The 26,024-nt window shown below is 41.0% G+C and overlaps 1 protein-coding gene across 8 annotated transcripts in view; it reads right to left on the bottom strand.

Moving 5' to 3' along the window:
• The window catches only part of gtf2a1 (general transcription factor IIA, 1), a 97,799-nt gene that overhangs the window by 33,765 nt on the left and 38,010 nt on the right, over nucleotides 1–26,024 (bottom strand). For 7 of the 8 annotated variants that reach the window (XM_069915984.1, XM_069915978.1, XM_069915979.1 and 4 more), the window contains exons 4-9: nucleotides 17,125–17,207; nucleotides 13,730–13,820; nucleotides 11,833–11,981; nucleotides 11,330–11,434; nucleotides 4,580–4,798; nucleotides 62–151 (exon numbers count right to left, since the gene is read on the bottom strand). In XM_069915984.1, the coding sequence (XP_069772085.1) occupies nucleotides 62–151; nucleotides 4,580–4,798; nucleotides 11,330–11,434; nucleotides 11,833–11,981; nucleotides 13,730–13,820; nucleotides 17,125–17,207 (737 nt within the window). The remainder of the gene's footprint in view (nucleotides 1–61; nucleotides 152–4,579; nucleotides 4,799–11,329; nucleotides 11,435–11,832; nucleotides 11,982–13,729; nucleotides 13,821–17,124; nucleotides 17,208–26,024) is intronic. The other variant, XM_069915986.1, reaches the window with a different exon arrangement.

Below are 26,024 nucleotides of genomic sequence, written 5' to 3'. Positions count from 1 at the left end.
ACAATCACAAGGATTATCTCACAGGTAAGAGACAAGCATTTGTTCCTCTTTAGATTCTCACCTTATCATATTGGCACACGACGACATTTTCTGTGTCAAAGAGTTCTTGGCCCTCTTCATCACTGACATCATCTTCACTGTTCAGTGGCTCCTAGGAGAGAATCAGTGAAGTTGATTAAACTTTTTACAATTAGTTTCAACAGATTAACCAAGCCTACAACACATAAAGACATGCTCTCCCTCTTACAACTCTCAGAATCTCCCACCCCTCAACCTGCTCCATAACATTCCTTTCCAACTTTTTAGGCACCAATGGTAAAACACAAAAGTCTGCAGACACCACATAACCGATGATTTGGGCTTGAGCCAGAAACGTTGGCTATTGAAGGGCTCAAACCCAAAATGTTGGTCACTCATCTTTAATCTGGCAATACAGTGAGCAACTTGGAATGTCATCACAAACTATTTCATAAGTTTTCACCTAAATATCCTCCTGGATCAGAATTAAGGAAGTACAGTACAATTCTGATTATTCAAAATGGTCGGGACCGGGCCTATTTCAGATAAATGTTTTTTTTCCCTCCCCGGAGAACTCATTTTTTTTTAAAAACAGCCCAGTAGCAACAGCAAATCATTTGTAAATGTTTTAAACAACAACAAACAACAAAGGATGGCTTTTTAAGCATGAAATACTGTTTAATTCTCACCAAAAAAAAACCTGAACAAAATAAGATAAATCCAACACCGAAAACTCAAAATTCTACTCAGAGATTTTCCCACAATTCCTTCAACCTGTGACATCAGTTCGCCTCCAGCAAAATTTGGATAACTGAGCATTTATGATGGTTTCAGATATTCTCATTTATCCAAACTTTTTCGGAGACGAAATGACATCATTTCAGCGTTGAAATTTTTCAGATAAATGAGAATTTCTAATTTTTCTGAAATCCCTCAATCATCCAAAGAAAACGTTTGGAGCCGAACAGACATCACTTCCAGCTCCAAAAAAAATTTCAGAGAACTGAGGATTTGGATAATTCGATTTTGGATAATCAGAGCTGCACTATATAAGATAGTTACAAACATTAGTTTATATATTCAATAATAAAATTGACAAAAAGTTATTTTTGGAGTCCAAAGAAATATAGCTCATACCAAATATTCGACGGAGAATTTGCCAAGATGAATATTGCCATTAGCTGCAACTTTTGAGGTAAATCCCACAAATGTCAGCACTAAATAGAGCAAATTCCAATTTCCAAAAGACTAATAAACTGGATGGAGATTCATAGTTCTGCATTTATCAATAATTAACCACGATACAACTTACTGTTTTCGATAAATTTCTTACAGTGGAGGGTTAGGAATGAAATTTATTTCTGAACATCCTTCTCTAATTTACAACATGCATCCCTCTGGGCCCACAGATTTGGACAGCACAATATTTTATTATTCATAAATTAATCCAGACTTTAAGACTGATAAAAAATAATTTTAATATAAATTACAGTTCTACATATAAATAAGGGCTTCTCCTCCAGGAAAAACAAGGACTGGTTTGACGAAAACAGCCAGGAAATCCAGGAGCTGCTGGCAAAGAAGCGAGCTGCCCACCAGGCTCACCTTACAAAGCCGTCCTGTCCAGAGAAAAAACAAGCCTTCCGTCGCGCATGCAGCCATCTTCAGCGCAAACTCCGGGAGACCCATAATGAGTGGTGGACTAGCCTCGCCAAACGAACACAGCTCAGCGCGGACATTGGCGACTTCAGGGGTTTCTACGAGGCTCTAAAGGCTGTGTACGGCCCCTCACCCCAAGTCCAAAGCCCGCTGCGCAGCTCAGACGGCAAAGTCCTCCTCAGCGACAAGATCTCCATCCTCAACCGATGGTCAGAACACTTCCAATCTCTTTTCAGTACCAACCGCTCAGTCCAAGATTCCGCCCTGCTCCAGCTCCCTCAACAGCCCCTAAGGCTAGAGCTGGATGAGGTTCCCACCCTGGATGAGACATATAAGGCAATCGAACAACTGAAAAGTGGCAAAGCAGCAGGTATGGATGGAATCCCCCCAGAAGTCTGGAAGGCTGGCGGCAAAACTCTGCATGCCAAACTGCATGAGTTTTTCAAGCTTTGTTGGGACCAAGGTAAACTGCCTCAGGATCTTCGTGATGCCACCATCATCACCCTGTACAAAAACAAAGGCGAGAAATCAGACTGCTCAAACTACAGGGGAATCACGTTGCTCTCCATTGCAGGCAAAATCTTCGCTAGGATTCTACTAAATAGAATAATACCTAGTGTCGCCGAGAATATTCTCCCAGAATCACAGTGCGGCTTTCGCGCAAACAGAGGAACCACTGACATGGTCTTTGCCCTCAGACAGCTCCAAGAAAAGTGCAGAGAACAAAACAAAGGACTCTACATCACCTTTGTTGACCTCACCAAAGCCTTCGACACCGTGAGCAGGAAAGGGCTTTGGCAAATACTAGAGCGCATCGGATGTCCCCCAAAGTTCCTCAACATGATTATCCAACTGCACGAAAACCAACAAGGTCGGGTCAGATACAGCAATGAGCTCTCTGAACCCTTCTCCATTAACAATGGCGTGAAGCAAGGCTGTGTTCTCGCACCAACCCTCTTTTCAATCTTCTTCAGCATGATGCTGAACCAAGCCATGAAAGACCCCAACAATGAAGACGCTGTTTACATCCGGTACCGCACGGATGGCAGTCTCTTCAATCTGAGGCGCCTGCAAGCTCACACCAAGACACAAGAGAAACTTGTCCGTGAACTACTCTTTGCAGATGATGCCGCTTTAGTTGCCCATTCAGAGCCAGCTCTTCAGCGCTTGACGTCCTGCTTTGCGGAAACTGCCAAAATGTTTGGCCTGGAAGTCAGCCTGAAGAAAACTGAGATCCTCCATCAGCCAGCTCCCCACCATGACTACCAGCCCCCCCACATCTCCATCGGGCACACAAAACTCAAAACGGTCAACCAGTTTACCTATCTCGGCTGCACCATTTCATCAGATGCAAGGATCGACAATGAGATAGACAACAGACTCGCCAAGGCAAATAGCGCCTTTGGAAGACTACACAAAAGAGTCTGGAAAAACAACCAACTGAAAAACCTCACAAAGATAAGCGTATACAGAGCCGTTGTCATACCCACACTCCTGTTCGGCTCCGAATCATGGGTCCTCTACCGGCACCACCTACGGCTCCTAGAACGCTTCCACCAGCGTTGTCTCCGCTCCATCCTCAACATCCATTGGAGCGCTCACACCCCTAACGTCGAGGTACTCGAGATGGCAGAGGTCGACAGCATCGAGTCCACGCTGCTGAAGATCCAGCTGCGCTGGATGGGTCACGTCTCCAGAATGGAGGACCATCGCCTTCCCAAGATCGTATTTTATGGCGAGCTCTCCACTGGCCACCGTGACAGAGGTGCACCAAAGAAAAGGTACAAGGACTGCCTAAAGAAATCTCTTGGTGCCTGCCACATTGACCACCGCCAGTGGGCTGATAATGCCTCAAACCGTGCATCTTGGCGCCTCACAGTTTGGCGGGCAGCAGCCTCCTTTGAAGAAGACCGCAGAGCCCACCTCACTGACAAAAGGCAAAGGAGGAAAAACCCAACACCCAACCCCAACCAACCAATTTTCCCTTGCAACCGCTGCAATCGTGTCTGCCTGTCCCGCATCGGACTGGTCAGCCACAAAGGAGCCTGCAGCTGACGTGGACTTTTTACCCCCTCCATAAATCTTCGTCCGCGAAACCAAGCCAAAGTAACATATAAATAATTATCAATTTTCACTTCAATGAAATTGACCGCGCCTCCCTGAACATTTATGGTCCATTCCAACCTGTTGATTTTACAATTCTAATCCTTCAATTTCAAAGACCAAGTTCCAAATTTATCACTTCACAGAAAATGGATCAAATTCCTGTCATGCTTTGTTTAATTTTGATCTATTCCTAACCTGTATTTAGAAACCAGTTGGACAACCATTTTGAAAATGTACCGACTGCGTAATTTTTAGATCATTCCTCCAGACACCCGCATACACACACACACAATGACAGTGTGCTGAATACCTTTCTCCAACATGCAAGACTTGTCCAATAAAACAAAAAAAATCACAATTTCTGATTTTTTTAAAAACAGGTTTCAAGTGGCAAAACAATAACAATCCCTAGAGCAAATTTAGAAAAAGAAATTCAGACCAAAAGCTCTTTTCATGACATTCTAGACATCTCTACAGTCAATGAAGTGTTCCACCTCAAATTACAGGAGTATTGGAAATGTGCCCAATGGTTGGGGTACAGCAAATTTACACATCAGTTGGACAGTGATTACTTTTTACGATTTTGTCTGAGGATTGCATATTGGCTAAGATGTCAGGTAAACTTATCCCACCCCCTCACCCTTCATTGAAATAATGGGACAGGGTAATATTACATTCACCAGAGAGTGCATTTAGAGTCTATATTTCACAACTAAAACTCCTTTCCATTCATTAAATCCATTCATCTTTATGACCTAGAATGGGATTTGAAGTTTTTAGATGGAAGCCATATTACCTCTTCAACTTGTCCATCCTCTCCAACTTCTTCCTTGTCTTTCTCCTCTTCCTCATCGTCATACTCGTCCTCTTCATCGTCCTCGTCTTCTTCAGAAGAGGTGTCCCCAGACCCATCTACCTGCATGACTAAAGGTGTCTGCTGCTGAACAGGGGCAGAGCTGTTAGTCTGACCAACCTGTGTTGAAGGGGTAGCAGTAACGGTGGTCGCCTGCATTACCTGAAAAGTTATTTAATAGGTCACTCATTTTTTCTTATAAATGTCAGTACCCCATTCAATGAGCATATTTACCAGTAAAAACTATTTATCTTGAGTTGCATTAAGTGCGAGCGTAGAGAAGAGACTTAACAATGACTGAAATCTGGTCTCAACTACAACTGACAGGCAAAATTCTTTGGTTTCTGTAGGAGAAAGTACAAATCATGGCATAACTGAACTGACATCTAGAATCTGGTATAAACCTTGGAGCCAAGCCTGCAGTCAGATTCTACAACATCAGGGTTACACTCCAAAGTAAAAGGCCTTGCTTCAATTACCTCCTCAGTGAAATCTTCCCACAGGAAGATTATGTAGATACTGAAATTATTTCACTTTCTTTGCATTTATAAAAGACTATCATTCAATAAAAATGATGGTTTTTATTTAATGTATTTTTATTTGGAATGGAGGCAAAACCGACTCAACTGAACAAATGGTAACAAAAGGATATAGACCATAGATTCTCAAGGTGGGGCGTACGCCACACCAGTGGGGCTTAAGAATATTTTAGTGGGGAAATCATTTAAAAATTGGTTTGAAAAAATAAACTTTTTTGTTGGTGTGAAAGTTGTGACTTGGCAATACTGTCACCTACAACACAAATGTGGTCACTTCCAAGTAAAATCACTTTGTTCTTTTTATTTCATGTATTTTTGCTTTTCTGATGTTTCTCCATTGTATCTCTTATTTTAACTGTTGTTATCCTTGGATAACATTATAATTATATTGTTTCTGACTGGTCTTATTATCATCCATTCCAAATGATCTCATTGATGACAAGGATTCCAAATTATCCCTACTATGTCACAGGATTCAGGACAAATTTATTCCAAAGTGGAGGAAAGGCTCTAGGAGATGCAAATGGCAGCCCTGGCTAACTAAGGAAATCAAGTGCATTATCAGGTCCAAAGGGAGTAATTATAAGATAGCAAAGCGGAGTGGGAAATTAGAGGATTGGGAAACCTTCAAAGAAAGCCATAAGAGACGGGAAAATGAAGTACGAGAGGAAATTAGCAGATAATATTGCAGAGGATAGCAAAAGCTTTTTTAAGTATGTGAAGAGGAAGAAATTGGTTCGGTCTAAAATTGGCCCTTTGTAAATGGGCAAGGGTGAAATTATTACCGGAAACAAGGAGATGGCAGAGGAATTTAACAAATATTTTGCAACTGTCTTCACCAAGGAGGATATAAGTTATAGTCAGTTAGGGGGTAGTGGTCATGGGGTACCAAGAGACTTGGGGAACTTTACTGGGGAGGTAGGGGATCTAATGGATATCCGGATCCAGAAGCAGGAGGTTATGAGTAAATTGTTGGGACTGAGGGCTGATAAATCCCCAGGGCCTGATGGGCTGCATCCTAGGGTGCTTAAAGAGGTGGCTATGGAAATTGTGGAGGCACTGGTCGACATTTTCCAAAGTTCCATAGATTCCGGGGAGGTCCCTGAGGATTGGAGAGTGGCTGATGTGGTGCCGCTTTTTAAGAAAGGAGGGAGGGAGAAAACGGGAAATTATAGACCGGTTAGCCTGACATCAGTGGTGGGGAAGATATTGGAGTCCATCATAAAAGGAGAAATAGCAGAACACTTAGTCAGTAATAATAGTATAAGGGCTAGTCAGCATGGATTCCTTAAGGGTAAGTCATGCTTGACTAACCTTCTGGAATTTTTTGAGGATGTGACAAAGAGGGTGGACTCGGGAGAGCCAGTGGATGTGGTGTATTTGGACTTCCAGAAGGCCTTTGATAAGGTACCGCACGGGAGTCTAGTGGGCAAGATCAGGGAGCATGGTATTGGAGGTAAGGTGCTGACATGGATAGGAAATTGGTTAAGAGATAGGAAACAAAGGGTTGGAGTAAATGGGTCTTTTTCAGAATGGCAGGATGTGACGAGTAGAGTGCCTCAGGGATCGGTGTTGGGTCCTCAGTTGTTTGTAATTTATGTTAATGATTTGGATGAGGGGATTATAAATAACATGAGCAAATTTGCAGATGACACTAAACTGGGTGGCGGTGTGAGGAGGATGTAAGGAAAATGCAGAGGGACTTGGACAGGCTGGAGGAGTGGGCGGCTAAATGGAAGATGAATTTCAATGTGAACAAATGTGAGGTTATTCATTTTGGGGGAAGTAATAGGAAAGCTGAGTATTATTAGGAAAGCTGAGTATTATTTAAATGGAGACAAGCTAGGGAGTGGGGAAGTGCAAATGGATCTGGGTGTACTTCTGTGGAATGCTCTGCCACAGAGGGTGGTAGAGGCGGATTCGCTGACTATGTTCAAAAGAGAGTTAGATAAGACTCTTGTGGGTAACGGAGTTAAGGGTTATGGGGATAAGGCTGGAAAGGGGTACTGATGGTAATGATCAGCCAAGATCTAAAACCCGACGGGCCAAATGGCCTACTCCAGCTCCTATTGTCTATTGTCTATATCCCTTTACTTTTTCAGTTTAGTAGTGAGCGAGACCTGTATCTGGATGTATCTTTGTGCACTGGCGTATTGATGGAGGGTGGGGATCCGCTTGTAGATGCAAAAACAAGATATTTGGATTCATGACACTTCTAGAATTATGCCAAGGGAATATTTCAGCAAAAATTTCAGTCAATTCTATTGGATGAATAAGTGTGAGGTAACTAATGCACACATCATTGTTGACCATTTGAAAATGTTGGTTACTGACTTCAATTATAGATTTTGTGATTTGAAGGCAATGGATTTGCCCTTTGGTTAACCTAGCCATTGCTGGTGGACTTGTCTGAAGTTCTAGTGCAAAACCAAGAGGAGTTATTGGAGTCGCAACATGATGAATCTGTGAAAACTCTGTTCAAAGTGAAAGGAACCATGACGTGGCTCTCTATCGAGATCGTAAAGAAATACCAAGATTTGACTACCTTATTTAGTTCAATGTGGCTTCAGTGCTATTAGTGATTTTCTACAAGCTAAGAGAAACTGACTGGAAATGATAAAACATGGAGATTTAAGGTTGAAACTAACAAAATTAGTCCCTCGAATCAAAAAAAATCTGCAGCCAGTGTCAGGGGCGAGGTTCCCACTGAAGTGACGACAATTGTTGAATGTGTGTTTGAGATGGTTAACATATTGAAGTAGTAGCTGAATATGAAATATGTGTTCCAGTATATTCTTGAACTTAATTGCATTGAAATACAGTTGTAGGATGATTTAATAAAAACTTCTTTTGAATATATAACTTTTTTCCGCTAATGGCAGGGCGTACTTTTTTTTGAAAAATTAAAGTGGGGCCTAGGGCAAAAGAGGTTGAGAGCCATTGATATAGACAGTATGCAAAGTTGGGCGGAAAAGTGGTAGATGGACTTCAATCCAGATTAGTGTGAGGTGATGCATTTTGGAAGGACAAACCAGAAGGCTGAGTACAGGGGTAATGGTCAGTTACTTAGGAGTGTGGACGAACAGAGGGACCTTGGGGTCCAAATCTATACATTCCTCAAGGTCGCCAGGCAGATAGATAGGATAGTTAAGAAGGCCCATGGGATGCTGGGCTTCATTAATAAGGGATTTTCAGGTCTCTAGTGAGACCACACGGAGTAATTGTGTTCAGTTCTGGTCACTTCATGTGGATGTGGAAGCTATGGAGGGTGCAGAGGAGATTTACCAGGATGTTGCCTGGATTGGAAAATAAGTCTTATGAGGCAGGGTTAGCAGAGCTGGGATTTTTCTCTTTGGATGAGAGGAGACTTGATAAAGGTCTACAAGATTAAGAGTTTATAGATAGGATGGACAATCAGTACCTTTTTCCCAGAGCAGGAACAGTAGACACCAGAGAACATGTGTTTTTTCACACAGAGAGTTGTGGGTGCCTGGAATGTTTTGCCAGGGATGATAGTGGAGGCTGAAACATTAGGGGAATTTAAGAGACTCTTAGGCAGGCACATAGATGGAAGAAAAATGGAGGGTTACTGGGTAGGAAGAGTTTAGTATTTTTTTAAGGAATATATGGGTCGGCACAACATCAAGGACTGACAAGTCTGTGCTGTGCTGTAGTGTTCTATGTTCTAAACCACCCAGGCCTGCATTCCTGATGAAAATAAACTGGATTACTCACAGCTACATCTGAACCAGAGGGATATGAAGGAATGCTGCAACCAAGTATTTACAGAAACAAAGGTCTAGAACCCCACTCTGGATTCAGCCATCCAGCTAGGCTTAATCTCCTTTCAGGCAGACAGAAATGCTGCTGCTTCAGCTAAGACCCGCAGAGGGGTTTGTGAATTCACTGCCATTCTGATTACACCAGTACCTCCTCCTGCGAATGCTGCAAAAGCACTGAGAGAGCTTTCCGGGGCCATCTGTGATGCCCAGGCAACTCACCCTGATGGTTGTATGATTGTTGCTGGTGACTTTATCATGTCAACTTAAAAACAGTGCTGCCGAAGTTCTAACACTTGTCAACATTGCAACCAGAGCAGAGAATATCTTAGATCTGTTTTATTCCAATGACCCTGGAGAATACCAGGCTGCCCCACCCACCCACTCCCACTTTGGATACTCATAGCACATATCTCACCTATTTCGATGATCCTATATATTGACTTCTGGTCCGATTCTTTGGAGCTACTACACCTCACAATGACGTAGCCAGACAGGACGCTCTCAGTTGTTCTCCTGTAAAAAGTTGTCAAGATGGGGGCTGGTAGCCTTGCCCTCCTCAACCTCCTTAGGAAGTATAGGCGCAGCTCCATCTTCCTGACAATGAGGAGGTGTTGTGGATCCAGGAGAGGTCGTCCTTTGGATGTACACCAATGAACTTTGAGCTTTCCTCTCTCCACGACGGAACCATTGATGTGTAACGGAGAATGGTCGTCCTTCATTCTCCTGAAATCTGCAACATCTCCTTTGTCTCGTCTATGTTGAAACTCAAGTTATTGTTCTTGCACCATTTTATGAGCATCCCAACTTCCTCTCTGTAAGCCGACTCATCAATGTGGCCGATGAGGCCAATTACTGTTTTATCATCTGCAAACTTGGTGATTCTGTGTGGGTTCATCCTGGATAGGTTCCTCCTCACCTCAGCTGTAGCTATGCAGAGTGCCTGGTATTCAGGAGGAAACGAGGCTTTCTTTGATGTCACGTTGTTTTTCTCCTCAAGCTATTCATAAAAGATATTCAACCTGTCTAGACAGTTATGGTATGAATATCCTCCACGTGCACTTTGTCTTGTCGGTGTCACGCCTTGGAGTGGGGGAATTTCTGTGCATTCTCTCTGTGTACCTACGCTTTACCTTCCTGATTGCATGGGAGAGTTCAGCCATTGTTGATCTTGATATCATCTTGTCATGAGACCTCAAGGCAGTGCACAATGCATGATCTTTTGCGTCTAGCCATGGTTTCTGATTTGCCCTGGCACTGTAATGTCCTCACTATACTTGTCCATGTAGCTAGTTACTGAGCTCGTATATTCATCAATGTTGATGTGATCCTGAGTCCACTCCAGTCCATGCTTTCAAAGCAGTTCTTCAGCGTTGCTTTGGCTTCATCTGGCCAGGTCCTGATCTCCCTGTGAACTGGTTTGACTTGTTTTACCAGTGGTCTATATGCATGGCTTGGCAAAATGGTGCAAGAACAATAACTTGAGTTTCAACATAGACGAGACAAAGGAGATGTTGCAGATTTCAGGAGAATGAAGGACGACCATTCTCCGTTACACATCAATGGTTCCGTCGTGGAGAGAGGAAAGCTCAAAGATCATTGGTGTACATCCAAAGGACGACCTCTCCTGGATCCACAACACCTCCTCATTGTCAGGAAGATGGAGCTGCGCCTATACTTCCTAAGGAGGTTGAGGAGGGCAAGGCTACCAGCCCCCATCTTGACAACTTTTTACAGGAGAACAACTGAGAGCGTCCTGTCTGGCTACGTCATTGTGAGGTGTAGTAGCTCCAAAGAATCGGACCAGAAGTCAATATATAGGATCATCGAAATAGCTGAGAGGATCATTGGGGTCTCCCTTTCTTCCATTGATGACATTTACCAATAAATAAGCTCAAAGAATTATAGAAGACCCTTTCCATCCAGCATATAACATCCTTGACTCACTATCATCAAGGAAGAGGTACAGGAGCATCAAGGTCAGTTCTGCCAGGCTGGGAAATAGCTTCTTCCTGCAGGTTGTGGGATTAATGAAGAATATCCTGCAACTGAGTAAATCGGCCCACAATATTTAGAAATATATTTATTTTAAATTATATCTTTAAGGATACAATGTGATTATTATGTAATGTGTGCATCTGGTCCAGAGAAACGCAATTTCGTCAGGTTGTATATGTACAGTAAGATAATAGACTTGAACGTGTTGTAAGTGAACTTAAAACAGTTTGACACCTGAGCATTGTCTGATCTTCATCCCAGCTAATTCTTCATATGAAACAAATTGAATAGTTAAAGGTTGGATTCCTTGATAATGGGGAACATAGAGGAAGCCACAAATGATCATCACCCATCTACTCATTTAATAAAAGATATACCTGTGTGTTTGAAGGAACTTTATTCCCTGCAACCAGAATCTGCTGGGGCTGAATGATCACTCCAGTCTGCTGAGGGATGGTTCCAGGTGGCAGCGGAGCCAGCATCTGCAAGGAGGGGGTAAATTAAACTTTCCACCCCATTGTCTCAAAATTTGCAAATTAGAAGTCTTACCTATGTTAATCAATGTGTAAATAGCAAATTAATTAAACTGAAAAAATACTGCTGTTCACCCAAGGTAAATCACCTGCACATTTTAACTTGAACGTTGAGCATCTGACTGGAATTATATATATGTTCCATTACATACGGACATTAAGGCAAAACATTTAAGTTTCAGACAACATCTTTTCAAATGTCAAAAAGAATCACTAAAATATCATGAGTAAATAAGAGCAATGGCAGGAATTCATTTGCCATTCATAATCTTAAAATATATTTATTCAGCTCTATCCAAACTAAAATTAATACTTAAAATGAGAGAGAACTAATCAGCTGTACAAACCTGCTGTATGACAGGTGCCTGTACACTGTTGGACTGCATCTGTTGAATGACCTGCTGCTGAGTGACTGACTGTGCCAGTACAACTTGCTGGTGTGGCTGGATAAAATAGTGGGCCCCATTAGGGGTCCGTACAAACTGCAGCAGTTGTCCTGTGGAAAAACAAATATCAAGATCATTACACAAAGGTGACAGATATTTGTAAAACATGCCCTGGGCTTCTCCTTGTAATATTTTTAGAACAATATAAACTTGGAACAAGGTAGAGATTTATTTGGAACAAAAGGTCTTCAGAGGATCCTACAGCATAAAATATAGTTGATTGTGCCTGAATTACCTTTCAGAAAACCATCCACATTAGTCCTATTCTTTTTCCCAATCTTTCCACAGTCTTTAAATATTTCCATTTTAGAACTATAGCACACTATAGCATAGAAATAGGCCCTTTGGCCCATCTAATCTGTGCCAAACTATTATCCCACCTAGTCCCATCAACCTGCATGGGAACCAACCACCTCCCATTCACATCCACCACTTCCTGAAAACATACTGGGAGCTGCGCTGGCTTGAATGCTCTCTTTATTGTAATAAGTAAATGTACCTATCCAAGTTTCTCTTAAATGGTGAAATCAAACCCACATCCACCACCTCCATTGGCAGCTCTTCCCAGACTCTCAACACTCTGAGTGAAGATGTTGTCCCTAATGTTCCCCTTAAATATTGCACCTTTCACCCTTAACCCATGTCATCTAGTTTCTATCTCACTCAACTTCAGTGGAAAAAAGTCTCTTTGCATTTACCCCATATTTATACACCCTTCATAATTTTGTACATCTCTATCAAATCTACTCTCATTCTCCAATGATCCAGGGAATAAAGTCCTAAACTATTCAACCCTTCACTATAAGTCAGCTCCACAAGTCCTGGCAACATCCTTGTAAATCTTTTCTGCACTCTCAATTTTATTGAAGGTAGGTGCCAAAACTGCACACAATACTCCACGTTGATAGCCTCACCGATGTCTTATATAACTTCAACATGACATCCCAATTCCTGTACTTAGTACTTTGAATTATGAAGGCCAATGTGCCAAAAGCTCTCTTCATGACCCGATCGACCTGTGAAGACAATTTCAAGGATCGGTATTCCCAGATCTTTCTGTTCTACCGCACTCCACAGTGCTCACCCTTTTAACATGGAAGTCCTACTCTGGTTTGTCCACCCAAACTTCAATGCTTCCACTTGAGTTCCAGCTGCCACATTGTAGCCCATTTCTTCCAGCTCGCTCCAATCCCACTGCAGGTTTGAAAGCCATTCTGCTTCCTTTTAGACCCATTTGTTCCAGGTGTGTTGAACTATTACAGCATAAATCAGATGATTGGCTGTAAATTGTAAACATTTAGGCCCAAGTCCAAACCCTATCCAACCATGTCTGTCTTTTGGTACTGTTATAGTTTAACAGTTTTAAAACAGTGTTTAATTGTACAGTGCAGTTACAAAAACAAAAAGACCAGTCAAACAAGAACCAAGTAGCGATGGCATATGTGAAAATCAAGAGATCAAGGGACAGGAACTGTTCTTCAACAATAAACGTGCAAATAGCAACATATACTCACAAAGCTCTGCTTCGGAAATTCAATGTTATTGTTGGAACCAAAGTAAAGAAGAAGAGTTCAGTGTGTGTGCAATACTGCAGCAGCATTGAGGACATTTTCTGTTATTTTTCGAGTGAATGAAATACAATTAGTCAGACAGGCAATGAATGTCTTCCCACCAATCACTGGAATTTATGGATGTCTCTGCATCCTCCTGATAACATGCTGGGAGCTACATGGACTTGATGGGCTCTTTATTGTAGTCAGTAAATGTAAATAGAAGTTGTGCCACGCCCTTCTTTTACCTGTATTTGTTAGTATTGGTCCATTAGAAAGCTGATAAGGAGCTGGAACACCGGCTGGTAATGCCAGAGTTGCAGCAGTGGCAGCTGCGCTCTGCAAAAGAAATTACACGGATTTTATATGACTGACAAAAGCAATCAAAAGGAGAGGTCCCTTTAGTTATTTGGTGCATAAATGTGGATACATTTTCACTTAAGTTTTGGTGACATCCACATTTAGAACATCGAATACACCACAGCAACGGGACCTTTAGCCCGGAATGTCTGTGCAGAACAATTATGCCCAAATTTAACTAAAACTGTTAATTGCACATTACATATCCCTCTCTCCCTGGCTATCCACGTGTCTAACTAGATGCCTCAAACGATAGGATCATTGATGCATATATAACCACTCCCCTTGTAGCCTGTTCCAGAGTCCAACCATTCTCTGTGCAAAACAACGTGCTCTGCACATCACTTTTAAGTCCCACCCCCACTCCAACCTTAAATGTGTATCCTCAGTTATGTAATGCTTTTAAACTGGAGGAAAGATTCTGTCTACCCTAACTCTACCTCTCCTATAATCTTCCATCAGGTCTCCCATCAGCCTCTAATACTCGGGAGAAAACAACCTATGTTTGTCTAATCCCTCCCCCTTAGCTCATACCCTCTAATCCAGGCAGCATCCCTGGTAAATCTCTTCTGTCCCTTTTCCAAAGCCTTCATATTCCTCTATGGTGGTGGAAGAAGCATGCTTACATGTAATCAGATTAAAACTAAGATGTCTAAGAGGCATGTGAGAATTTTTTTTCTCCTCATGCTATAGAGATTTTAAAATATGGAAAGACATACATGGTTACAAAGTTAATTGGTCACATGGGTGCATTTGGGCGGCGTGGGTTCGTGGACCAGAAGGACCTGTCACCGCACTATATCTAAATTAAAATCTCAGCAGCTGTTGAACTTATGTTGATTACCACGGCAAAATGACGTTGGACTTAAATGGCTTAGAACACAAATTGTATTTATTCTTTTTGTGACCACCCAAGATCCATCAATTGTGCTAAGTTATAATAAGTAGCAAGATGCCCATGAAGAATAATTTTCCCTTTCACAAAAATATCTTGAATTGTTTCGAGTAAGACAACAAGTTTAAAAAACTGTTTCCCTCTGCAATCAAACAAAAGGGATATGGATTCAAATGCACATTCCTTACATTAAAAAATGGAGAAAGATTTGAAGTAAAATAGACTGCCTAAAGATGATCTCTGAGCAATTCTGGGACAGCATTGGAGCAAGTCACTTGATCACCCTCTGCAGCTGTAGAAAAGGATGTGGCTTTTAAATAAGAGCATTGACTAAAACAATTGAGGATTAGTGATTGCAATTGAGGATTCCTGATCGCCATCTTCTAGATTAAAGTTAATGCATCTTCTAAGGGACAGGGAACATTTCAGATTTCATACGACTGCAAGTGGCAGCAACTAAAACACTGTGCCAAACTAATCAAAAAAATCTGCATTTGCTGGAATGCTGAGCAAACAATGAGAAACTGGAGGAACCAGAGAGAACATCCATGAGGAGAAATGGACACACAGCTTTTTGGGTCCATAAGACATAGGAGCAGAAGTAGGCTCTTCAGCCCTGTTACGTACTAAACCAGCAGCAATGAAAAATTCACCACAGACAATGTATTTTCAAAAACAATCATTTTTATTCATTAATAACATTAAATCTTACTTAACCTTAACTGTATTTTGTGTTTGTGTTAAATCCCAAACCATTACAATTTAAGCTTGATTCTGAAGAGATGATTTTAAAGTTCAGTCTCAGAAAGCTTCTGTGTTGAAACTCAAAGTCTTTATTGCTATTCAAAGTAATTATGGAGCAAGTGTGAGGCATCAGATTTCTTTAAATTGTTGCTTAATAGCAATTATGAAGTATTTTGAAATATCAAGTCATCAGACCACTATTTTTGTAGAGTTGTTTTCAGAACAATGTTTCTTCATATGAGTGATTTTTTCCTCTTTTGCATGGAGGTTTTGGAATCTTTGTTCCATACGATGAATCTGTCCTCTTTTCAAAGAGACAGTGAAGTGGCTATTTTCTTTCACGATGATTTCACAAACCCAGACAAGGGTTAAAGGCGGAGTCCCTATAAAAAAGGACATGGTGAACCTGCCCTCTTTATCTTAAAGAGACAGTCAGAAATGGTCTTCCTCCTTCAAAAGCCAATTATTCTGTGTTCTCCTTTAACCCAGAGTAACATGTAACAGTACTTTTTATGGTTACTGTATTTCAATCTTGTATTATTCAGGGATGGCCAAGCAACTGCTTCCGGTTTCAAAATGTCTCTGGTTCCAGCAATATGTTTATCTGACAAGTCTCATCACATGACACGAGACATCATTTCTGTCTTTGAAGTTCTTAATGCCTTCTTCAAAAGTATGAATCATGAGCCAACGGACTCCGGCCTGTCTGCACAGGTAATTAAATCAAGAACTTGCTTATTTGAACAGCTGCCATCTCTCAGCACTCTACTGTCTTAGTTTCAATTCTAAAAACATAGGTAATCAACAGATGGGTCTCTTATTTGACTAGCAATTCTTCTTGATTACACAAATACTTCAGTTTTTAATGAAGCATTGTTCTCAGTATCTCAAGAACCATCATAAAGCTTTTCGACTTTCTGCTTCAGCTTCAAAATTAGCAGACGTTTCATCTCGACAAATGGCACGTCATCTGCAATCTCAAAGAATTATGTGTGTGTGTGTCCAAACCCACAAAAACTAACTTGACTAAGAAATATATTTTTTAAAATTCAAGATTAATCACAATTCTTTCACAAGCCCCTTGAGTCTGTCCCGCCAAAGAGACCCTTTTACAAGAATAAAGTGGGAAGATTTGATAGTATCCTATTACCTCATCCCCACTTCAGGCCTTCCCATTCCCTTTTCACGCTTTCTATCTCCCTTTCCCACCCTCGTTTGGAAGAAGGGTACCCAACCCAAAATGTTAACTGATCATTTCTCTCCCTGGATGCTATCTGACTTTCTGAGATGCTCCCAGCTTCTCATTGCTTAATCAGGGCCCTAAATGTGCAGCTGACATCATTCTAGCATTGGAATGCAAATTCAATGAAAAAGATGCATTAATGGGCAGCTTAATATTTTCATAGAATTACACAAAGTTTGCACTTAAAAAAAACAATTCCCATAAAGACAGGAGCTACAAGAAACTTTCAATAAAGCGAACAAAGACAAGAAAAGTTGTAAAACAGCCTGCCTGCAGCAAGCCCCTTGTATGAACAATGACAGCTCATGAGAATTATATCTCACCAATACCGTAACCTCTTCAGGATCAGAGAAGAAATGATCAATAAAACTGCCAAGTGACCAACAGAAAAATATCCTTACCATGCCAGTTGGATTCATATGCTGTATTAGTTTCCCATCTTGCATTATAACTTGCGGTCCTGATTTATGAGAAGATGAGAAAACTATGGGATAAATTGAGTAAAGTGAAATACTACAATTAGTACTTGCCAATACGGTCATTCCTCTCTGCCAGCTGAGTTATAAATCCTCATTCTTTAAAAGTTCTACATAACACAACGGTAGAATCAATAAAGGGAACCTCCTGAAGTAACAGCCTTTTTAAGAGCAGTTGATAAGAAATGAGTATTCCAGGATCTGGCGAGCTTCATGTTCTGAGAATCTTTACAACTGCTGTCCTTCTCAAGCAAAACAGATGACAAGAGATTCAGTTAGTTCCTTGGATCACCACGAGACATTACACCCAAAAGAAAGGGGTATAACAAAGATATTATCTCCAAATGCCAAAAAAAATTCAATTACTGTCTGCATGCATAAATTTAACGAAAGTGAATACATTAAAAAAATAAAACAACCCTTAGTCAGTCATACAGCAGGGAAACTGGCTCCTCGATCACTGAATCCATCGAGCACCTGACACAAATCCAACACAAACTGTTTTATTCTCTCCTCATCCCATTTCTCATTATCTAAAACACATCTGCACACTGGTTGTTAGAAGCCAAAAATTATATTCAAGTTTTTTGGCCTGTAAAATATATCCCTTTTTCACAGGCACTTCCATGAAGCTGTAGTATCAGAGCCACACAACAGGATGCAGGCCCTTCAGCTAAACTTGCCCATGACAACCAAGTTGGTGTTCTGAGATGGTTCCCATTTGCCTATATTTGGACCATGATCTTCTCAGCCCTTTCCTAGCAATATATCTGCACAAATGTCTTTTCAACATTGTAATTGTATCTACTTCTCTTGCTTCCTCAGTTGACTCATTCCAGATTCGAGGTACCTTCTGAGGGAAAAGGTTTTCCCTCAGGCTCCCCCTAGAACTCTGCCCTCTCATCTTGAACCTATGCCCTCCAGTTCTTTACTCATCTACCCTGGGAAAAAGATGGAGCATTCACTTTCTCCATGCCCCTCATTATTTTATTTACTTGCACAAGATTAACCCCCAGTATCTCAAGCTCCTAGAAACTAGCTTTTCAGGGGAACATGAACCAGAAGGCCAAAACAGATGGAGGAGTGGAGAAGGGAAAAGATAATGTTAAAAGTGCATGCCCCGTTAGAAGTCAACTAGTTGTACGTGGTGGAAATGTTTTCAGGTGCATCTATTTCAATGCAAGGAGTTTGTAGAAAAAGCAGATGAGCTTAGAGAATGGATTGGCATGTGGAATTATGACTGTGGCCATGAGCAAAACTTGGTTGCAGAAGGAGCACAACTGGCAGATTAATGTTCCTGGCTTCTATTGCTTTACACGAGATGGTGGGCGGGGGGGGGGGGGGGGGTGTGGGGGAAGTTAGGGGGGAAATGAAAGGGGAGGAGTGGTATTGCTCATTAGGGAAAATATTGCAGAAGTGCTCAGGCAGAATAGATCAGAGGGCTCGTCTACTGAAGCTAGATGGGTGGAGCTGAGGAACGGGAAAGATAAGACAAACTCATGGGATTATATTATAGACCACCCAATAGTTAGCGATAAATGGAGGAGCAAATTTGTATAGAGATAGCAAACAGGCAGAAAACAAAGTCATAATCATAAGTGATTTTAACTTTCTACACGTTGACTGGGTCTCCCATCCTGTAAAAGGGCTGGAGTCTGTCAAATGTGTTCAGGAAAGTTTTCTAAATCAATATACAGAGGTACCAACTAGAGAGGATGCAATACTGGATCTCCTATTAGGGAACGAGACAGGACAGGAGTAGGTGTAGGGAAATATTTTGGTTCTGGTGATCATAATGCCATTAGTTTCAAATTAATTATGGAAAAGGATAGGTCTGGGCCTCAAGTTGAGATTTTAAATTGGAGAAAGACTAAATTTGAGGAAGTGAGAAAGGATCTATAATGCGTGGAAAGGATGTACAAGTTAAGTGGAAAACCTTCAAAGGTGAAATTTTGGGAATGCAGAGTCTGGATGTTGTGTCAGGATCAAAGGCAAAGTTAGAAGGAAAAGGGAATCTTGGTTTTTGAGGGACATTGGGGATCTGGTTAAGAAGAGAGGTGTATGGAGAAAAATGATGTAGTTGAGGGGTCTAATAAAAATGCAAGAAAAATCTCAAGAAAAAAATCAGGAAGGTTAAAAGAAGACTTGAGGTTGCTTTGGCAGACAATGTGAAGGAAAATCCTAAGGAGTTCTACAGGTATATTAAGAGCAAAAGGGACTAAATTGGTCCCCTTGAAGATCAGTGATCAGCCTTATATTTAACCAAAAGAGATAGGGGGAAAACTTAAATGGGTTTTTTCCTCAGTATTTACTAACAAAACAGGTATAGAATCATGGGAAGTAAGGAAAACAAACAGTGAGGTCATTGAACCCATACAGATTAAAGAGGAGGAACTGCTCGCAGTCTTAAAGCGAATAGGATAGAAAAATTCCCGGAGCCTGACAAGATATTCCCTCGGGCCTTGAGGGAGGCTAGTGTAGAAATCTCAGGGGTTATGGCAGAATTATTGAAAACATCCTTAGCCATGGATGTGTAGCCAAAGGACTGGAAGGTAGCTCACGTTGTGCCATTGTTTAAAAAAGGTTCCAAAAGTAACCCTGGAAACTAAAGGTCTGTGAACATAACGTCAGTAGTACGTAAATTAATGGAAGGTGTTCTAAAGAGATTGGATATACAATTATTTGGATAGCCAGGGAGTGATTAGGGATAGTCAATATGGCTTTATGCATGTTAGATCGTGTTTATCCAATCTTAAGAGTTTTTTGAGGAGGTTAACAGGAAAGTTGACGAAAGAAAGGTTGTGGATGTTCTCTACATGAACTTTAGTAAAGTTTTTGACGAGGTCCCGCATGGGAGGTTAATCAAGAAGGTACAAACGCTTGGTATTCATGGTGAAGTAGTGAACTGGATTCGAGAATACCTGGACAGGAGAAGCCAGAGAGTGGTGGTGGATGATTGCTTGTCAAATTGGAGGCCTGTGACTAGTGGTGTAACTCAGGGGTCGATACTGGGATCATTGTTGTTTGTCATCTATATCAATGATCTGGATGACAAATGTGGTAAATTGTATTAGTAAATTTGCAGATGTCACTAAGATTGGAGGTGTTGTGGACAGTGAAGAAGGTTTTCAAAGCTTGCAGAGGGATCTGGACCAGCTGGTAAAGTGGGCTGAAAAATGGCAGATGGAATTTAATGCAGGTAAGTGTGAGGTGTTTCATTTTGGAAGGACAAACCAAGAAAGGTCATATCAAGAAATGGAAGGGTACTGAGGAGTGAGTTAGAACAAAGGGATCTGGAAATACAGATACATAATCACATGTGGATAGGATTGTAAAGAAAATTTTGGTATATTGACATTCATGAATCAAAGAATTGAGTACAGGAGTTGGAATGTTATGGCAAAGTTGTATAAGACATTGGTGAGGCCAATTTTGGAGTATTGTGCGCAGTTTTGGTCTCCTAACTACAGGAACAATATCAATAAGATAGAGAGCGCAGAGAAAATTTACTAGGATGTGCCTGGGTTTCAGGGAAAGGTTGGGACTTTATTCCCTGGAGCATAGAAGAATGAGGGTGATTTGATATAGGTATTTAAATTTATGAGGGGTATAGACAGAGTAAATGTAGATAGGCATTTTCCATTGAGGGTGGATGAGATTCAAACAAGAGGACATGGGTTAAGGGTGAAAGGGGAAAGTTTAGGGGGAACATGACAGGGAACTTCTTCACTCAGAGGCTTCCAGCCTATGGTAAATGAGGGCTCGATTTTAACATCTAAGGAAGAATTGGACAGGTATATGGATGGGAGAGGGATGGAGGGCTATGGACTGAGTGTAGGTCAGTGGGACTAGGCAAGAAAAAGTGCTGTAATTGTAATAAGCTTCTATGGAATAAAGATCCAGCCTATTCACCCTTTCTAAAACTTGTTCCCAAATCCTAGTAACATTTTGGTGAATCTATGCATGCAATTTATGCATAGTTATGCAAGCAGACAGCAATTGCAATTTTTTTGGCAATTGAAAGTAATATCTTCTTTGTTACCCCCCTTTCTATTGGGGGTAATGTGTCCTAGAACGCTTCCACCAGCGTTGTCTCCGCTCCATCCTCAACATCCATTGGAGCGCTCACACCCCTAACGTCGAGGTACTCGAGATGGCAGAGGTCGACAGCATCGAGTCCACGCTGCTGAAGATCCAGCTGCGCTGGATGGGTCACGTCTCCAGAATGGAGGACCATCGCCTTCCCAAGATCGTATTATATGGTGAGCTCTCCACTGGCCACCGTGACAGAGGTGCACCAAAGAAAAGGTACAAGGACTGCCTAAAGAAATCTCTTGGTGCCTGCCACATTGACCACCGCCAGTGGGCTGATAACGCCTCAAACCGTGCATCTTGGCGCCTCACAGTTTGGCGGGCAGCAGCCTCCTTTGAAGAAGACCGCAGAGCCCACCTCACTGACAAAAGGCAAAGGAGGAAAAACCCAACACCCAACCCCAACCAACCAATTTTCCCTTGCAACCGCTGCAATCGTGTCTGCCTGTCCCGCATCGGACTGGTCAGCCACAAACGAGCCTGCAGCTGACGTGGACTTTTTACCCCCTCCATAAATCTTCGTCCGCGAAGCCAAGCCAAAGTGAAGTGAAGTGAATGTGTCATGGTGATCATGTAAACTAACTATTTCTCTTGTCATCTGTGCACTTTCTATCTTAATGAACTCTTGCCTTTTGTTGGGTGACCAGAACTGCAGTTTGTATCTGTGATCAATCTACAGGTATGCGCCGCTTAACGTCCATTCGGGTAACGAGCAACTGCATAAACATCTGTCATCCGTGGTTGTAATAGAATTCAAAAATCCCGATTGGAGAATGGGACGTAGCAGACATAACTGGACATACACAACTTTCCACACGCAACACATGTGTCGCATGTCTTTTGTATACAAAGGTTGATGTATGTAGGTACTGTCTAATACTTTCAATCTATCATGGCTCTCAAATGCAGAAAAACCACTGCTAGTGATAGCAGCAGCAAGAGGAAAGAAGTATTAATTTGGATGTAAAACAAAAAGTTATTAAACAAAGGTGGGAAAACAGTGAATGCTATTCCTTGCAATTTATGCATGTAGCACTCAACAACTATGACAAGCCTCTAAAACTATGTTGTTAACACTCCAGATAGAAGGAACAAACTCAGGTTTGTCACATAAATATGTTGAAACCTTATTATGAGAATGATGGTAGTGGAGAACAATCTGTATCAGAGGTGTTGGCTGTTGACAGAGTGGAGGAAGTGGTGGATCATGAGATTATGGAAATAAAATCTTGCGAAGGTAACCTTAAGGAAACCATGGTTCCTGTGCGCTTGTCTAACTCAGAAATTTTGAAAAATTTAGAGGAAAAGTTAGTTTATCTTAATTCACAAGAACAGATACAGTTGAAGGATTTAATTTTAAAGTACACAGATCTTTTTCCTGATGTTCCAAAAAGGACATCAGTGATTCATCACGATGTGGATGTTGGAGAGGCAAATCCCATTAAAAAATACCCATACAGAATAAACATTCAGAAAAGTAAAATCACGGATCAGGAAATTAGAGGAACAAATTTGTAGGGAGATAACGTATATGTGTGAAAATCATAAGGTAGTGATCATGGGAGATTTTAACTTCCCACACATTGATTGGGATACCCATACGATTAGAGGGCTGGATGGGCTGGAGTTCGTTGTGCAGACTGGGGCTTTTTTCTCTGGAGCGTAGAAGATTGAGAGGGGACTTGATAGAGGTGTTTAAGATTTTAAAAGGGACAGACAGAGTAAATGTGGATAGGCTTTTTCATTTAAGGGGGAGATTCAAACTAGAGGACATGGCTTAAGATTGAAGGGGAAAAATTATAAGGGGAACATGAGGGGAAATTTCTTTACGCAGAGGGTGGTGGGGATGTGGATTGAGCTTCCGGCAGACGTGGTCGAGGTGGGATCATTGGTTACATTTAAGGAAAGACTGGATCGTTACATGGAGTGGAAAGGACTGGAGGGGTATGGACCAGACACTGGTCAGTGGGACTAGGAGGGTGGGGATTTGTTACGGCATGGACCAGTAGGTCCGAACTGGCCTGTTCTGTGCTGTAAGTGGTTATATGGTTATAGGAGTTGGAATATATGTTGAGAAATGATATTATTAGACCTTCAAACTCAGATTGGAGTTCTCCTTGTATTCTGCTACTGAAAGCAGATGGAACTGTTAGGTTTTGTACAGATTACAGGAAGGTTAATGCAGTAACTAAAACAGATGCTTATCCTATTCCAAGAATAGATGATTGTATTGATAAGATTGGAAAAGCTAAATTTCTTACTAAATTGGATTTGTTGAAGGGTTACTGGTGTGTGCCTTTAACTGACAGAGGAAGAAATATTTCAGCTTTTGTTACTCCATCTGGCTTATATGAGTATAATGTGTTACCTTTTGGCATAAAAAATGCCCCTGCAACATTCCAAAGGATGATTAATTCGGTAATCCAAGTGTTAACACATGCTCATATTGATGACTTGGTCACAAAAAGTGACACATGGAAAGAACATTTGAAGGAATTGGACAAATTATTTGTAAGATTATCCAAAGGAAACTTAACTGTTAACTTAGCAAAGAGTGAATTTGCAAATCCCACTTTGACATACTTGGGTCATGTCGTTGGTCATGGCAAAGTTGCACCTATTCAAGCAAAAGTGAATGCAATTTCTGAGTTTCCTATTCCCAATGGTAAGGCGGCAGTGAGAAGGTTTTTAGAAATGGCAGGGTATTATAGAAAGTTTTGCTGAGGTTGCTCTTCCTTTAACCAACCTTTTGAAGAAAGAGGAGAAATTTGTGTGGACTAAAGAGTGCCAGACAGCTTTAGAAAACTTAAAGGATATGCTATGTCATTATCCTGTGTTAAAATCTCCTGCCTTTGATAAACCTTTTTCTCTAGCAGTGGATGCGAGTGAGGGAGCAGCAGGGTCAGTTTTATTGCAAAAACATAATGTAAAAGACCATCCAGTTGCCTACTTTTCAAACAAATTCAATGTTCATCAAAGGAACTATTCTGCTATTGAGAAAGAATTATTGGCAATTGTGTCATCTTTGCAGAATTTTGATGTGTATCTCAGTACATCTCAAGAACCAATTGTGGTATTTACTGACCACAATCATCTGGTGTTTTTGTATAAAATGAAGAACAAGAACAGAAGATTGTTAATACAAGAATATAATTTGTAAATTGTTCATATCAGAGGTTTAAATAATATAATAGTGGACTGTCTATCAAGATGTTAAATTTTTAGAGGTTTTAAAGACAGTTTAGTTATTACTGAATTTTAACCCAGAGTTAAAATTCCTTTAAAGAAAGGGAGGTGTAACAATATTAATATTTGTGGAGAATTTATAAGATTTAGAGTTGGTCACGTACATACACACATTTTAAAACAGATCTTATTTGAAAGACTGAAGAATTCACATTGCAAGTTCTCTGGAGAATGGAAGCACCTTTCACAAGTACATGTTAATTGAACGGACATCATAAAATGCTTGACCATTGTCTTGTTGGAGTCATGTTATTTTACAGTACCCTTTCTGCAAAGTGCTCACAGAAAGGTCAATTCTGGATTGTTTACTTAACAACTTGAGAAGAAAGAACTCCTGTTGTTTGCTGGAGAAGGTGGGGGTTTTGCAAGACATGAGTCACATGCTCTCTTTGGACTTTCAGTTGGGGGGGGGGAGAGAGAGAGAGAGAGAGTTAGAAGACAAGCTCTCTCAGTCAGTGTGTGTGTGTGGGACACTGAACAGTGCAATCCAGGAAGAACTGATGAAAAGTTCCAAAAGCAGTGGATGGCTGGAAGTGCTATCTGTCTAATGTTTCTCTTGGAACAAGAGGAACAGAAGGGGCTCTATCATAACCTGAAAGAAAGAGGTTACCATCTGAAAAACCCTGGTGGGGCAAGTTTCATCAGCGAGACATTGAGGTGACTAATGGTGGTACCTCAGTGTGAAAGTCCTGGAACAACAAATCTCTCTCTGCAAACCTTACAAGAACCTTCCTGAGCGGTAAACATTTATCTTTCAAGCACCAAAGCCTGGTGAACTTTATACACTCTGTTAAATTCTGTGCACAGTATGGTGATTGCCAGCAACCAGAGAACTTGGAAGAAGTGAGAACTGTAAACCAAAAAACTTTTCTTAAATTTACACACGCATTATATACACGTGTGCTTAGAATTAGAAGGGGATTATTTGGGTGAGTTAAGTGTAGAGTTAAGTTAAAGTTTGATTCTATTTTCATGTTTGAAGTTGATTAAAAATAACTTTTGTTTTGAAAGTCACTCGTCTTGGTGAATGTCTATTGTTGCTGGGCTCGTAACAATATAAATAAATTTATGAAGAAAAGAAAATTCGAACTAGGCAAAAAACACAGGACATATTCTTGAAGAAGCCAACTCCCCCCCAAAAAAAAGCCTCAGCTAGGTCCTTCAGGCATTACAGAGTGACCATTCATCAGTGGAGGTTATTTGACCTGAATCCCTTCCAGTGGACACTATGAGGAAGTGGAGAACAGTGATGTGGAGGATCGAGATCCTCCTTGTTAAATTGTATGAGATATGGGTAAAGAAAGTGTTTACATAAGAGTTTAAAAAGCGAAAAAATACCAAACAGCTTAATTTAGTGCAAGTTCAGTATCCCACATAGCTTTGCTAAGTATATACAGCAATATAGTCTATGGTTCACATGTCCATATTGCATAACGCCCAATTTCACAGAACATATTGTGGACGTTAAGCAGCGTATACCTGTACAA

Source organism: Narcine bancroftii, chromosome 2 (assembly GCF_036971445.1).
Source record: "Narcine bancroftii isolate sNarBan1 chromosome 2, sNarBan1.hap1, whole genome shotgun sequence".
NCBI classification, from domain to species: Eukaryota; Metazoa; Chordata; class Chondrichthyes; order Torpediniformes; family Narcinidae; genus Narcine; species Narcine bancroftii.
Note: the sequence above shows the minus strand (reverse complement) of the source record. Positions and strands in the feature narration are given on the sequence as shown.